At 32.7% G+C, this 15,602-nt stretch overlaps 1 protein-coding gene across 2 annotated transcripts; it reads right to left on the bottom strand.

Moving 5' to 3' along the window:
• Positions 1-10,755: 10,755 nt before the first annotated feature.
• Positions 10,756-15,172, bottom strand: LOC117928967 (U-box domain-containing protein 44-like). Of its 2 annotated transcripts, XM_034849127.1 has the most exons (4): positions 13,973-15,172; positions 13,598-13,898; positions 11,322-12,790; positions 10,756-11,227 (listed from the first exon to the last, which is right to left on the bottom strand). In XM_034849127.1, the coding sequence occupies exons 1-3, from the start codon at positions 14,984-14,986 to the stop codon at positions 11,337-11,339; spliced, it is 2,769 nt and encodes a 922-aa protein (XP_034705018.1). In that variant the 5' UTR covers positions 14,987-15,172; the 3' UTR covers positions 10,756-11,227; positions 11,322-11,336. The 2 variants fall into 2 exon arrangements, with proteins under 2 accessions (XP_034705018.1, XP_034705017.1); XM_034849126.1 differs by having other exon boundaries at positions 10,756-12,790.
• Positions 15,173-15,602: the final 430 nt, after the last annotated feature.

Below are 15,602 nucleotides of genomic sequence, written 5' to 3'. Positions count from 1 at the left end.
TTAAAGGACTAGATGTTGAAGCATGAACATCCACTGATCTTATAAATATTTCTTACATTTCTCTTTCCTTACATTTTTCTCCCTATTTTCTTTCCCTTTGAATTTTCCTAGAACCAAACATAGTATTAAAGAACTTAATATTAAAAGTTTACTATCTAAAATGATATTATGGTATCCGCATACAAGGGTCTCAACATTTGGTACCATGACATCTTTTAGTTTGCAATCTTATGGACATATATGAAATTATTTATATCCATTAGAATTTATAATAAGTCCATTAGAATCATAGTTATAAATAGAAAAATTCATTCAAGTCCATGCAAAATAAATGAAAAAAAGTATGTCCAGTATAAGATAAATCATGTTGCATCTATGAAGATAATTTGTGAAGATATTTTGACGACTAAGGCACATTCTTACCTCTTATATAATAACCTTTACATATCAAGGAAATGACTAATGTGAGCATTGAACTAAAACTTTTTTTATTAGATCAAGGCCCATTTTAGCCACATCTTCATCGTTAATAATACATAAAGGACTAGATGTTGAAGTGTAAACATCCATTAGTTTTATAAATATTTCTTACATTTTTCTTTCCTTATATTGCCCTCCCTATTTTCTTTTCCTCTAATTTTTCCAAGAACCAAACATAGTCTTAATGAACTTAAGTCATATTGCATCTATGAGGATATTTTACGAAGATAATATAACAACTAAGACATATTCTTACTTCCAACATAAAGACCTTGATATATCAAAATGACAAGGAAATGGCTAGCGTGAGCATTGAACTAATTTTTTTTATTAGTTCAAAGCCAACGCTAGCCACATCTTCATCATTAATAATATTTAAAGGACTAGGTGTTGAAGCATGAGCATCTAAGAGGATAATATATGAAAATAATATGATGACTAAGACATATTCTTACTTCCAACATAAAAACCTTTATATATCAATAATGACAAGGAAATGGCTAGCGTGAGCATTGAACTAATTTTTTATTTATTAGTTCAAAGCCCACGCTAGCCACATCTTCATCATCAATAATATTTAAAGGACTAGGTATTGAAGTATGAGCATCTATGAGGATAATCTATGAAAATAATATGACAACTAAGACATATTCTTACTTCTAACACAAAGACCTTTATATGTCAATAATGACAAATAAATGGCTAGCGTGAGCATTGAACTAAATTGTTTTTATTAGTTCAAAACCCATGCTAGCCGCATCTTGATCATCAATAATATTTAAAGGATTAGGTGTTTAAGCATGAGCATCTGTGAGGATAATCTATGAAAATAATATGACAACTAAGACGTATTCTTACTTCTAACATAAAGACCTTTATATATCAATAATGACAAGGAAATGGCTAGCGTGAGCATTGAACTAAATTTTTTTTATTAGTTCAAAACTCATGCTAGCCACATCTTCATCATCAATAATATTTAAAGGACTAGGTGTTGAAGCATGAACATCTATGAGGATAATCTATGAAAATAATATGAAAACTAAGACATATTCTTACTTCTAACATAAAGACCTTTACATATCAATAATGACAAAGAAATGGCTAGCGTGAGCATTGAACTAAATTATTTTTATTAGTTCAAAACCCATGCTAGCCACATCTTCATCAATAATTTTTAAAGGACTAAGTGTTTAAGCATGAGCATCCACTATGGTTTTGTGGTATCCTCCTAAATGGTCCCTAACTCTTCATAACATAAACGTACTTCTATTTTTGGTTATTTTTTAAGAGCCTTTAGTTCACAATCTTTTGGATATAAAAATAATTACCCATTAAAACATATAATAGAAGTCTAATTAAATTTGTATGATGTGTTAAGTAACTTTCTAAATCTCTCCATATTCCTTTTAAAAAAAAGCAAAGAAAGTTTGGAGAAACTAAATTTCTCAATAATTTAAAATTTTACTGCTCTTTTTAATGGACAACCAAACAAGAAAAAAAATTTATAAATATTTTTTGCATTTTTCTTTTCCTATATTTTTCTCTATATTTTCTTTTCCTCTAAGTTTTCCAATAACCAAATATAGTCTTAAAGAACTCAATATTGAAGGATTACCATCTAACATGCTTTTATGGTATCCTCATAAATGGATTCTATGAGATGTTTTAGTTACGACTTATAGATATATGAAATTAATAAGAATCTACAAATCACTAAATAAGAATTTGATACATTTCTCAACAATCTCTACCTTAACATAAACTCCATCAAACCAATCTTTTATCCTACCACAATAGACTCTGTCATTGCACACTCTTCTTCTCAATTATCTTTATTAATGCATAGAACTCCTTAGATATGCCATAATCAAGCAATCACCTAATGTCCTCAATTGGAAACTTATTAAAATTAGGTTTAGTAGAAATTTAAGTTTTGAATGAAAGAATATTGAATAAGTATCTATTATCTCCAATCATAGGTCTACAATATTTGATATTTCAAATCTTTATGGCAAAGGCATAATCTTCCTCTTAACACAAAAGATTTCATATATTAATAACAACAAACAAATAACTAATGTGATTTGAGTTAAATGTTCTTATTAGCTCAAGGCTTGAACTAGCCATATCTTCAATCATGCATTAATAAACTTTAGGCTATATTTGTTCCTAAAAGCTACTAAAAAGTGAAATACAATGCTAAGAAAACTTGTTTCTTATATTTAGATACCATAGAAAAATTAAGGTAAATGCACTAAAGAAAAGAAGATGGAAATTAATGTTAAGATTTCCTCCTTATTATCTTGCAAAAAAAAGGTAGATAAAGTTTGGGGTAATGTTTAGGCAACTTAATTGAGACTTCACATATGTAGATAGTTGTGTCTATATCCAAATGAAAACACCTTTTGAAACCATACTATGATATTATGGTATCCTAGTACATACTATGAAAACATCCATGTAATCATTTAGTGTACCTATATATTGAATCTCTTTCTAAAGATTTTTCAGAGTAGTTTGTTTCCCATTCTTATTTAATAAAACTTATTCTTTATGGTTTTGGCATTAAGTTGGTTAGAAAAATGATAGGAATTTAATTTCATGATTAAGTTCTCCTTCCATGAGGATCACAATGCTAACTTTCTCATATGACGAAATCAAAGTCTAATTAAGTTTCCATATTGTGTGAATTTTCTTGAATTTGGACAACACAACGAAGGTGTATTTGGTATGTGGTAATAGGAATGAAAATAAGATGGGAATGAAATTAAACCACAATATCATATGGAAGAAAAAAATCAAATCCTCACAAATATGAGTTTTAATTTTCACGAGAATAAATTTTTTATTTTTACTCCTATCTCTAAAAAACAAATTTCTTATTCTCATTTTCTATTCCATCATTCCAAACATGTCATGAATCTAAATCCTTTTTATAGAAGCCTTGAATCATGGGTGATATATAATTGTTGTACAACCTAAGTGTTGGATTATTATGAATCATTTGTTAATATATATATATACACACATAGATATAATATTCAACATATAAGAATAAGTTTTTGTCTTTGGATAAAGTGCCTAATATTTCTTCCATTATATCTACTAACCCAATCATTCATTGGTTGCCCTTCTTTTTATCTTTGTCTTGATTCAATCATCTAATCAAACTTCTTCAATGAAAAGCATGAAACAAAATAAATAACAAACTCAAGTTTTTATGAAGGAAATAGGTTGAAGTTTAACAGTTAGCATCATGGGCCTTTAACGTTTAAAAGAGTGATGTTATAAGACTCTTACAACAACTAGACAAAGAAATAAAATCAAGTGTGCATAAAAAATAAGTGAAATGATAACTTAACAAAATAAATTGTGTAACAAGTATTCACATGAAAAATAACTTGAAGTGCAAGGGACAAAATAGTAATTTTGCTTTTTCATCGAATCAATATCAATAAATTTAATAATTTAGTTTTTTTTTTAAAAAAAAAATGGAACTAGGGTAAGCTTTTAGAGCACTAGTTTTATTTTATTTTACATTTCCTTTGCAAAATAGTTCAATTTAGATTGAGCAATTGTTGGATGAGATTCTAGAATTTTTCGAGTGAACATAATTCATCCATTTATAAACATTTAAGTTTTATTATTAACTTGGCCATTTTTTATATTGTCAATAGCCATCTGGCATATTTTCATATGTTAAGATATTTTCCAACAATCTCCCCCTTGGCACAAATCTCATCAAACCAATATTTTATTTCACTACAATACACTCCCATCACTATATATCTCTTCTCCTCATATAAACCTTTATCAATGCATAGAACTCCTTTGATAAGCCACAATCAAGGTCATCACCCAATGTGCTAGATTGGAAAATTTTCCTAATCACACTAAGCAGAAATTTAAGTTTTTGAATGAAAAAAATACTAAATGCACATCCATTATCTCCAATTGTAGGTCTATAATACTTGATCCTTCAAATCCTTACTTTATGATATGATTTCTTCATACTCACGGTCCATCCAATGACATGATCTTTTCATGCACAGTAATCCTTTCATATAACATGGTGTTTTATATCACCACAATACACTCCATCATTGTACATCTCTTATCCTCAAATACTTTTATTAGTCTTGGGCAAATGAAAGCTTTGATACCATTTTTTGTGCATGCGGAAGCTCTAATACAAACATATTAAGGAAATAACATAAAATAAAGCAAATTATATATAAAAGTACACGAGATTTTAATGTGGTTCGATCAACCATGTCTATCTTCACATACAAGAGATAACATTCCAATATACAAAAAAGAATATGATAGGACAAAAACTAATATAATTATTATAACTATCAGGTCCCAAAACATCTCACTTTTCCTCAATCTTTGTATCTCTACCTTAAACCATAAGCTTTTTTTATGCACCAAATGTCTCTCACTCTTCCTTGCATCTATATCCTATTAAGTTCTCTTACTCCATCGAGTGTCTCTTGCTCTTCCTCGCATCTTTTTCTACCATGTATAGCCCTCACAAGCCTATCTCTCTCTAGTAACTTTTTACCTTTATGACTTAGAATATTTATAGAGATATTTCTACTAACTTTTTTTATTTTATACGAAATCTAATTACAATCACAAATAAACTTAAGAAATATACAATATTCTTTTTAAAAAATAAATGTATTTCAATAAGGAATTTAAGACACCTAGCTCCCAACAATTAGTGCATAGAACTCCTGTAATAAGCCACAATCAAAGTAGTCACATAATGTACTAAATTGGAAACTTATTTGAATCACATTTAGTAGAAATTTAAGTTTTTGAATGAAAAATACCAAATGAGAATCCATTGTCTCCAATCTAGGTCTGCAATACTTGATCTTTTGATACTCTATGGCATGATTATTTCATACTCATGGTCCCTCAAGTGACATGGTTTTTTCATGTGCCATAGTCCCTTGGTATGCCATGGTCCCCTACAATCATTCCTTGTTTGTCTTCTAATAGAGATTTACATAGATTCAAATTGTTCAACCATTTCACTTTTTCTATCTTTGAAAATCTAATAAGTATATAGTAGAGGCTACAGTTATTCTAAATAAAGAAGAATATGCTTCATATATTGTGTTCTAATGAGAAAATGATTGACTCCATTTTTTGCCAAAATTATTTTTGCATTCCTCGTGTGTCATTTTTCCTTGGCTTTTCAAAAACCTTCATGTTAGCTTTGTTACAATTTGTTGTGTGAGGAGATTTTTAATATCACAAATTAATGCAATAACATAAAGATAAAACCAATCCACATATAAAGATGCATAAGATTTTAACATAGTTCAAGCAATCATGCTTATATCTACTAATCATAGAAAATCAATCTAATCTATTATAGAGAAATTATAAAGGAAAGAGAAAAACACATATAAATTTATCTACGCTCTCAACCACAAGCCCTACTCCATGAGCCTCACTTTAATTTCTATACAATATAGAATTTACACTTTCTTCTCTATTTTGTAATTTTTTATAGTCATAACCTAAAATATTTATAAAGATATTCTTAATAACTTTACTTATTCTATAAAAAAAATAAAAATACTGATACACAAAATACATTATATCATATGTTTTTCTAAAAAGAATATATACTAAATAGAAATTTGGGATCGATATGTTCCAACATATTGACATGTTTTTCAATAGGTTTAGGAATCAAAGGCTTGTTATATGGCCTACTCATTTCTAGATGTCATAATTAAAGGAAAATGGTTTACCTTATTCCTAAATATAACATGGTGTGGGACGAACTATATGTTCTATCTTCATGCAAAATTTGAAGAATTATGTTTATTGATTGGATCACAGTGGATCGAGTGAGGTTAGAGAGCCAAAATTAGGTTAAAACCCTTAAACTTGAGAAACAAAATCAATCAAAGCTACATTTTCTAAACATGCAAGTTTCTTTGATTGATATATAGAACCTTCTCGAATACTTAATAAAATGCATCATTCATGGCTAGAGTATGAAATAGTCACATGATCCATTTGATTTCAAGAAATGGTACAAAAAAGCAAAGAAATTTCGTGATCTTATAATATTTTTATTGAAAATCTTTATACTAAAAAAAATCTTAGATAGAAAGAGAAAAACAGAAAGAAAGAGTTTACCAAAGAGTTTGTTGCAACAATGATACCGTAGATCTAGAACAAATTTGATGATGTTATGTGAAAAATTGGTAGCATGATAGAGACCTTAGAGTAGAAAGAATAGAGCATGTAGCAATAGAGGAACATCAAAGAATTAGGGTTAGGGTAGTAAAAGTCGACTATTTAAATAAAAAAAAAACAATGGCAAAAAGGTAAAATTATATTTCATCTAGAATTCGATGGCACAAACCCTAACTAGTCCAAAAACCTAGTCAAGTTCTAAACATTTTTTTCCCCAAAACCACCTCTACCTTGTTTAGATTTTACCGAACCTATCCTAACAAGGATAGGTTGAACTTGGTATCGCAAACAAATCTATCCCATGTTAGTGTTATTATGGAATTATATGAGCGGCATTTCCTAACATTCATACAATAAGAGAAAAATTAAAACATAATCTCGTAACACATCAAAGTTGAAAGTATCCAAGTTATGTGTTTCTTCCTGTATTTTATTTGAAATGTATCGTAATACTATTACTTAATTTCTAATTAATGCTTGTAATATGTTTATCGGGGAGGTTGTAAGAACATGGAAAAAGAAAATTAGGATTTCTTATATTATTGGCATAATCATTTAACTTCTTTCCAAAAATTTCATCATTATTTCAAGGTCAGATCAATGTGTACGGCCCAATGGCTAGGCTGGACGGAACAGAGACCGGTTGGCGGGATCATTGAAAATTTTCCTATTTTTTTACTATTTTTTAAAATAAATACAAGTCCAAAACACTTATATTAGGATCTTTGACCCGACCCGATATCCTTAAGCTAAAACCAAGGATTGAAATATCGGATTTTACAGATATAGCTGTCCTCGAATGTTTAATGTCACAAAAGATCAGTGATGTTTTGGTGATTTTCCTATATCTTATCTCAAGTTATATGGTACTTCTGGTCTTCTCCTTGCAGTCTTCAGTTGGGGTACTACTAGCCCCATAATCTGAATTGCTTTTATGCAATTTCCAATTCGAAAGTTGAGATCTTTATGGATGTCATTGGATGGATAATTTGGTGAATTCATTTTGGCTTCAAAAAAGAAACAATTTCATTGAGTAATTCACTTTTTAATTTAGAAATTAATTTTAATAGGCATAGGAACCATTTTTTTTATAGTTAACTTATTATATTCAGTTGTTAAGGAAATAAAAATCCTGCTTATTGTGGATCAATTTGATGTGGAAGTTCAATAATTTTGTTAAATAATCCACTTTTATTTTAAAGAAATTACAGTTTTGTTTTAACTTTTGGTTAATGTGATATATAGCTTTTAGTATAGTTTTAGGGTATTTTTTATTCTTGAAAAATACTAAGGAAAGAAAGAAAATATTTAGTAAAATTATTTTCTCATGTTTGGTTCTCCAACTAAAAAATACCAAAGAAAATCAAATATGATTTAATCTTTGTATTGATGAGTTAAAATAATTTAAATAAGTTTAAAGTAGCGTATAAAAATAATTTATTAACTTTAAATCCATTTTTTATTTTTCTTCATTTTTTTTTTCTTTTTACTTTTCCTCTCTATTTTCCTTCCTTTATGTTTTCTCTCAAATTTTTAAGGTGCCAAATATAGCCTTAAGGATCTCAAGTATAGTTTTAACCAATGATGAAAATATCGATAATTACAGATATATCGGTATTTCGATTTTACGTATATATAAAAAATATTAGAGAAATATCGGTGGATATTTTTTTTACGAATATGGGTGTAGCGAAATTTGTTTTATTTTTATTTTTTTCCCAACTCTGTTTGCCAGCTGGGAAAATTGCTGAACGGAAAATTTGGAGGTGGAAGATTCCAAGTATTAGGAGATTGAGGGTTATTCATTGGTTACGCAAGTTTAACTTGCGTCAATTTGGGGAGTGTTTGTAATTTCAATACACAGTTGGAAAGCCAATTTAAATTGATTTGCGAAATGAGAATTGCTGAAACTAGGTTTTAAGTAAAAACCACTTGGGTTCTGCTGGAATAGATTGTATTCTTTTATTTTATTTTATTTTATTTGGGATTTTGGCCAATTTGACCAGTTAATAAATAATAGCTAGTGATATTAAGCATTCCGGGCTTTTCCCTTAAATTTTCTTCTACAGGACTCAAGTCTCATTTGTTTTTTTCTTTATCTTTTTTCTTTTTGGTTGCTCATAATGTTTGTATTAAAAAAAAAAAATAACCTATGAAAATTTTGACTTGATAAACCTACTCATAACCCTGTCTGTGGCTTTGAAATTCTACTACTTATGGCTAACAAGCAGTAGTAACACTGAAACCAGCATCTCAAATGGAATGTGGAGGAACTTATCAAAAAAAGAAAAAAGGAAAAAAATGGAACGTGGAGGAAACTTATTTGAAAAAAGTTGGTCTAAATTAAAAAATGGGGTCATGATTTGAATATTTTCATAAAATTTTAGGCCAGTAAACATTTTTATTAATTCTTCTATTAATCTGGCTAGAGAATTAAATGCAGTTTGATCCCAAAAACCAGGTGCTTTTACAATTTTGCATCCTTGTGTTGCTTACATTTTTAGCTGTCCTAAGTCTTCCTAGGTATATATTTTGCTTATAGAAATATAATCTGAGCAAGGTGATCCCTCCAAACCAGTGAAGTACTAGTGAGAAAGAATCGACAATGAGATGTTTGTTATTGTCAAGCCAAACCACTGAATTTGTCTCTTTGTTTTTTTTTTTTTTTTGGAAGCACATAAACATGGAGAAAAAAGCTCTGTAATTCTTTGCCAACTAAGCAAATCATTTCACAATGAAAGATGGTCCTTTTGTGTATTTACTTTGTAATTCCAAAGGCTGAAAGCTTCTTTTGTGTATTGACTTTGGTCGGAAACCAAATTGTGGATAAAAGATGGTCCTTCAACCTTAATAGATTTTGTAGATTGGGTGGGTTTGTGATAAGGGAAAAGGTTTTTTGTTTTTCCTTGTTGTTTTGAGTCCTTTTGTAAGGGGGTGAGTGTCTCTATATTGCAATTTTGTGGGTCGTTATTTTAGCGCCTCATTGCAATACAATTCTTTTGCTTATTGATGAAAAAAAATAAAATTTGCTGACTCACAATGAAAGAGCATCCACTTTCACTTATAAAAATGTAAAATAAAAGCAAAAAAAATTCCTGATTGCACTGGCCCCCCAACCCTCCATTGACCAACATTTGTCTAAATGGGTTCACAGATGTCTCTCCAAAGTAATGATCCACTCTCTCTGACTGAAACTTAAACATAGCATATGTATGAAAAGTTGCTATAAGATTTGAAGGGATACAGCAGTTCTAGCCTTTTGATTTTTAGGCAGAGAAGATCCAAATTCATGTGGATGCCAAACATGAAAAGAGTAGTCATACCAACAAGTGAAGACAAACAAAGGATGATCCTGTTTTCAGTGTGCAATCCTTGAACATCTTGAAAGAATATATTTGCTATATGATATAATTTTTAGTTTTAACTATTCAATATAAACTATACTTCTGTTCTCATTTTTAACTCTAAAAGGTAACAAGCAATATTAAGATTGCCCTGATGGGCTAGTTACTGAAGAAAAAAGGTAAAAAATATGCTGATCAACGGCAACATTTGTTTAAATGGTTATTGATAAATGTGTATTTTGTTCTAAAATTAATAGCTTGTTTATAAATGAGCTGGAGTTGAATGATTATTGTGGAATGATGTTTCTAAATTCTTTTCCTTTGCAGGTTATTTCTGAAATTATTGAAACTTCTCAAATCAATTCTATAAAGATGATAGGAGAAAACACACATAGATAGCTAGTGAAAGTACAATAACCCAATTTCACTTATGTCACACTTCAGCCAACCTCAAAGATAGTCGTAATCTTGCTATAGGACAATATGCATATTATAGGGTTTATACTCACAAAATGAGAAAGTCAATCTATTTATCCTTTGAAAGAATGCGAAAAAATAAGGCAGGGGACATTTCATGAAACTCCATACAGCATAAACTATTGCTTAGTCATAAGGGCAAGTCATTTTATATTATTTTTACAGTTCAGTTAGAAATTTCAACTTATCGAGAAAAAGAGAAATTTCCAGTAAATATATATAAAAGAAAGAAAAACAAAAACACAAATTGAAAACATAAAAAAATAACATTGTTACTTACAGATGTAAAATTTTACAAGAACAGCAGTACAGCATAACCTCCACCCTGGTTATCTGTTTTCTCTTTGAAATTACAGTGCACACCATCAATGGAAAGTTACCTTACACAGGTGAAAATTCACCCAAAAAAACAAGAGGAATAAGGTGGATGGGGGACATGGGGGTTAGTGCGTTGTGGCGATGCTGTGTGGGGATGATTTACATGCCAATGGCTAGCCTTGTCACAGTCAAATCTAAAATATGGCTCTACTCAATTTGTGATTGACATACCAGGAATTTGAGGAAGAAGAATTCTTCATCACAATCTTCATCTTCCATTCTTTGTTCTTACAATATCAAAACCACTTCATGTGCATCCATATTATTGTTTCTTTTATACAGATCAGGTGTTGTGGATTCTCATGGCTCATCCACTAAATAACACAATACAAACAGAGGAATGGAAAAAACGTATATCAAAAGGTATCTGAAAAACAATGTAAGTATTACATGCACAAGGTTGCTTACTTGATATGAACTGTCTCAAAAGTAACTAGATTGGGCTTGCAAGAGCTCAAGTTGTGCCAGTAACTTAGCAATTGTTGATTTCAATTTGGGATCGCCCTTCTGTGCCAGATCAATGAGCACTACCTGAGCAGATTCACCATACTGTACCCTGTGAGCCTCAACCCTAAAAATCCTCTCTAGTATCCACAGTGCCTTTTCTTGAGCTTTGACAGTCCCCAATTCCAAAACCTTTATAATAGGCTGAGCGCCTGATATTTTGGTAATGCAATTGATTCCATGTTCCCAAATTTCATCCTGGGCAAGAGTTGCAAGAGCACTGAGAGCAGCTTCATCTCCTTCTCTCTCATCACCTTCCAAGATTTGGACCAAGTGAGAAATAGCACCTGCCTTAAGTAAACAAAATGTACTTTTGACAAAGCAGAAACCATCGTGAATTTCACAATATGCATCGACAGAAGGAGGAACACAAAACCATCTCGATGATCTGGACTTCAGAAGAGATAATGAATTCTGTGACAGCTGAGCTAGTGAAGTTGCAGCTCTACATTTAGCAACTGGTGATCCACTTGAAAGCAACTTCACAAGCAAAGGTATTACTCCATGTTCTGCTGAAAAAAGTTGCAATTTCTTATCAGAAGGAACTGTAAACCGAATGAATACACCTGCAATGCTCTCCACTAACCAGCAGGTTGTGGGGGTTGAAGTTGCAGGGAAGGAACTCATTATGGAGACCAAAATTGGCAACAAATTTGCCCTCTTAAGAGTATCTGTCGCTTTTTTGTCATTAACTGGGAGATTGCTCAGTATGCCAACAGCAGCAGCCTTTTCACTATCAGATGTTGATAATGAGATAATATTTACAATAATATTGAGATGGGTCTCACTGAGCTGCTCTGTGAACTCAGCTGGTAAATATTTGGAGAGAGTGTATAGTAAATTCAAAGCACAAGTTCTGGTCTTAGTGTTGGTTTCACTCAGGAAGGGGAGGAGAAGCTGAATTGCACCATTTTCCTTCATTTTATTTCTAACTTTGGACGCACTGGAATGAGCAGCGATGCTATTCAGTGCCTGTAAGAGGTGATATTGAATTACAGGACTGGACAGGTTTAGAAGTGAGAGCATTTGTTGAGCCACATCTTGGTTGACAAGAATAGATTCGGACTGAGCTATCCTTGCCAGAATAGCAGATGCTGGCTCCCGAAGTGTCATGAGCACAGATGTGACAGAGAAAAGGAGCTGAAGCAAAGCAACTACGATCCCTGAACTGATCAAAAGTTGGATGTTCTCAGTCAACATGGACAAATTTTGCAATGCGCTTAAAGCAGATAACTTGGATTCAAGCTTCCCAGCATTAAACATTTTCACAAGGGGTTCAATTGCCCCATCTTTGCCAAGGGAACCTCTGCTTTGATCTGTGATCTCCATTCTTGAAAGTGCTGTTGCCATGAGAATTTTACTCATGTCAGAACCTGTAGACATGGTAAAGGAAAATTTAATCACACTCGACAATAGGAATTTCCTGAGTTCAGAACAGTGTGAGACCTTTTAGATTAGAGTGCCACTAGAGGGTCAAATTGTTAAAATCAAATTGCTAAAGGTGAAAGATAGAGAAATCAAAATAACATTTACCTAATCGGCCTTGAGAACGACTACACATCTTTAATAAAGATTTATGGTTATTAATTAAAATCACTACATATTTACAAACAGTTTCTCTGGTTATGTAAAATCACACAAGCTAAAAAAAAGGCAATATGCTATCAAATCTACCAGTCAAGCTCCAACTTCATCACCATGATCAGCAAAACACATCAAGTCAAATAGTTTTCTGTGAGCATACAACTTCTCAATCTATTGAGTCTGTGCTTTTGCCACTGTTTGCTTTCCTTCTTGGTTTCAAACAAAAATAAAATAAAATAAAATGAATGAAATACCACTTAAAAAAAAAAAAAAAATAGAAGAAAGGAATAAGGGCTCATTTTCTTAGGCCATCCACTCCTTAAGATCAAGGATACACCATGCTTGGTACATTGACCCCAGCATATATTGTGGTTCAATCAACAGAGAATAGACACCAGCCCCTAATCCCAAATGTCGTGAATTTTGAGGTTTATATGCAATTTCAAAGTTTCATGTAACTAAATCCACGAATTCATTTGCGATGACAAACTAGGACACTAAATTGGCAATGGAATCATAAAATAATTAATACACATCAAAAGGAGGGGAAAAAAAGGCAAAAGTAAAGGAAAAAGAGATGCAATCATTATAGTCACCTTCCTTTAAGTAATGCACTAATGGCTTAAAGTACCCAGCCTCAGCCATATGAAGAGCATTCTGAGTATTACTAGATAATGCGCTTAACAACTTCCCTGCATCACGTGAAGCAACTGGATCTTCTCCATTAAGAATCGCAACCAACATGACAATACACCCTTGAATTCTACCAATCCGCCTATGAACTGCAGGAAGGTCTGAGAGGTCAAGCAACAGCCCCACAGCCTCCCTCCGCTCCTCGACATCCCGAGTCAAAGATTTCACAATGGTTGACAATGAATTTGGGTCTGCCAACTTCTCCTACACATTACCTGAAAATGTAAGATCAACAACAACATTGGAACTATAATCATCAGAATTAGAATGTCATATACCTTGTTTTTAGCATTCTCCACAAGGTTGCGCAGCATTTGAATTATAGTCAACCTATTGTTTGGCTTGCTCGAACCCAATCTATTGGATAGGATTAGAACAACCCCTTCATCGTTAATCCATTCATCATCCACCATTTGGTCCCTAATGAGTGACCTCAATCCAGAAAGTGCGAATTTGAATTCTTCATCATTACCATACTTCAATTGTAGCACAACATCATCGATGTCAAGATTGATAATCTCCTCCTCTATCTCTTCTATCTCCTCCACCTCCTCCACCTCCGCCACCTCCTCCGCTATCTCGTCTTCTACTCCGAACTCATTTACAAATTCTGTTTCGCGATCAAACTCAGATTCTTCGCGGTTGGGGCTCGAGCTCGTATCAAATTTTGCATTCATCTCCTCCACTATCTCGTCTTCTACTCCGAACTCATTTACAAATTCTGTTTCGCGATCAAACTCAGATTCTTCGCTGTCGGGGCTCGAGCTCGTATCAAATTTTGCATTCATCTCCTCCACTATCTCGTCTTCTACTCCGAACTCATTTACAAATTCTGTTTCGCGATCAAACTCAGATTCTTCGCGGTCGGGGATGGAGCTCGTATCAAATTTTGCCTTCATCATTTCCTTATGCAATGCTCCAATCTTTTCTTTAACATCTACTGACAAAAAATCAAGACTAGCAGACAGAACCAGGCCCAGAGATCGCCCCAGACCTCGAGTCAATTCCTCGATTTGCTTAACCGATATTTTGGGGTTAGGGCTTTTCATCAAACCCCTAGCTCGACCAAGCTCTTTCTCCAGCGACTCCACCGCTTCTCGAATCGAAGGCGTGTCCATGACCTTGTTCTCCCTCAAATCATCGAGAATCGGTCCGAACTTCGCAACCAGAGATGCAAATTCAGCCAAAATTTCCTGCTCCGTCTCAGAGTCCTTTGACAGAGACGCAACCTCGCCGGCCGACGCCTGTCGCTCCGCCAAAAGCTCCGAGAACGTCTTAGTTTTGCTCCCCATGCTGTGAAGAATCTAGACAGAAGACTGAGGGAAAGTGGGAGCCAATATTCTCTTCTTGGTTTGAAGACTTTGAAGATAGGTTGGATTGAATTTGAAGAGAGTGGGAGTATGGTAGATTCTAGGGGCATTTCGGGGGATTTGTCGTGTTTCTGCGTTCTTTCTTTCGTTCTCATTCTTGTCTCTGGAGAAGACGAAGTCAAAGCTCACACGCTCGTTTATATCCGCCTCTTTTATATTCATTTATTTTTATTTATTTATCGGCTCTCTCTTTCAAGCGTTGCCTTTGAAAGGCGATTTGGGGAGTCTCCTGCCTGCCTGTTTTTGCGTCAACGTTATTTAAATTATTATTATAAGCTTTTAAATCCTTTTAAACTATATTTTAATTTATACACGCAGCACCCCCCACAATCACTGGCGGAGCCAACTAGTCTTATTCCCCTCCCCCCCCCCCCCCGCCGCCTGTATTTGTTTGAAGGGTTACCCTCCTTAAATTAACTTTGGCTCCGCCACTGTCCACTATTGGCATAAAGAAAAAGCTTATGGTTTAAGGTAGAGATACAAAGATCGAGGAAAAGTCGAATGTTTTGGGACCTGATAGTTATAACAGTTATACTAG

Source organism: Vitis riparia, chromosome 13, assembly GCF_004353265.1.
Source record: "Vitis riparia cultivar Riparia Gloire de Montpellier isolate 1030 chromosome 13, EGFV_Vit.rip_1.0, whole genome shotgun sequence".
In the NCBI taxonomy this organism is placed as follows: Eukaryota; Viridiplantae; Streptophyta; class Magnoliopsida; order Vitales; family Vitaceae; genus Vitis; species Vitis riparia.
Note: the sequence above shows the minus strand (reverse complement) of the source record. Positions and strands in the feature narration are given on the sequence as shown.

Excerpts from the sequence above, each read along its gene's own strand:
- LOC117928967 (XM_034849126.1), bottom strand. The coding sequence starts at position 14,986 with ATGGGGAGCAAAACTAAGACGTTCTCGGAGCTTTTGGCGGAGCGACAG. Across the intron at positions 13,899-13,972 it reads TGGAGAATGCTAAAAACAAG|GAGAAGTTGGCAGACCCAAA; the intron begins GTATATGACATT and ends GGTAATGTGTAG. Across the intron at positions 12,791-13,597 it reads AGTGCATTACTTAAAGGAAG|GTTCTGACATGAGTAAAATT; the intron begins GTGACTATAATG and ends CCATGTCTACAG.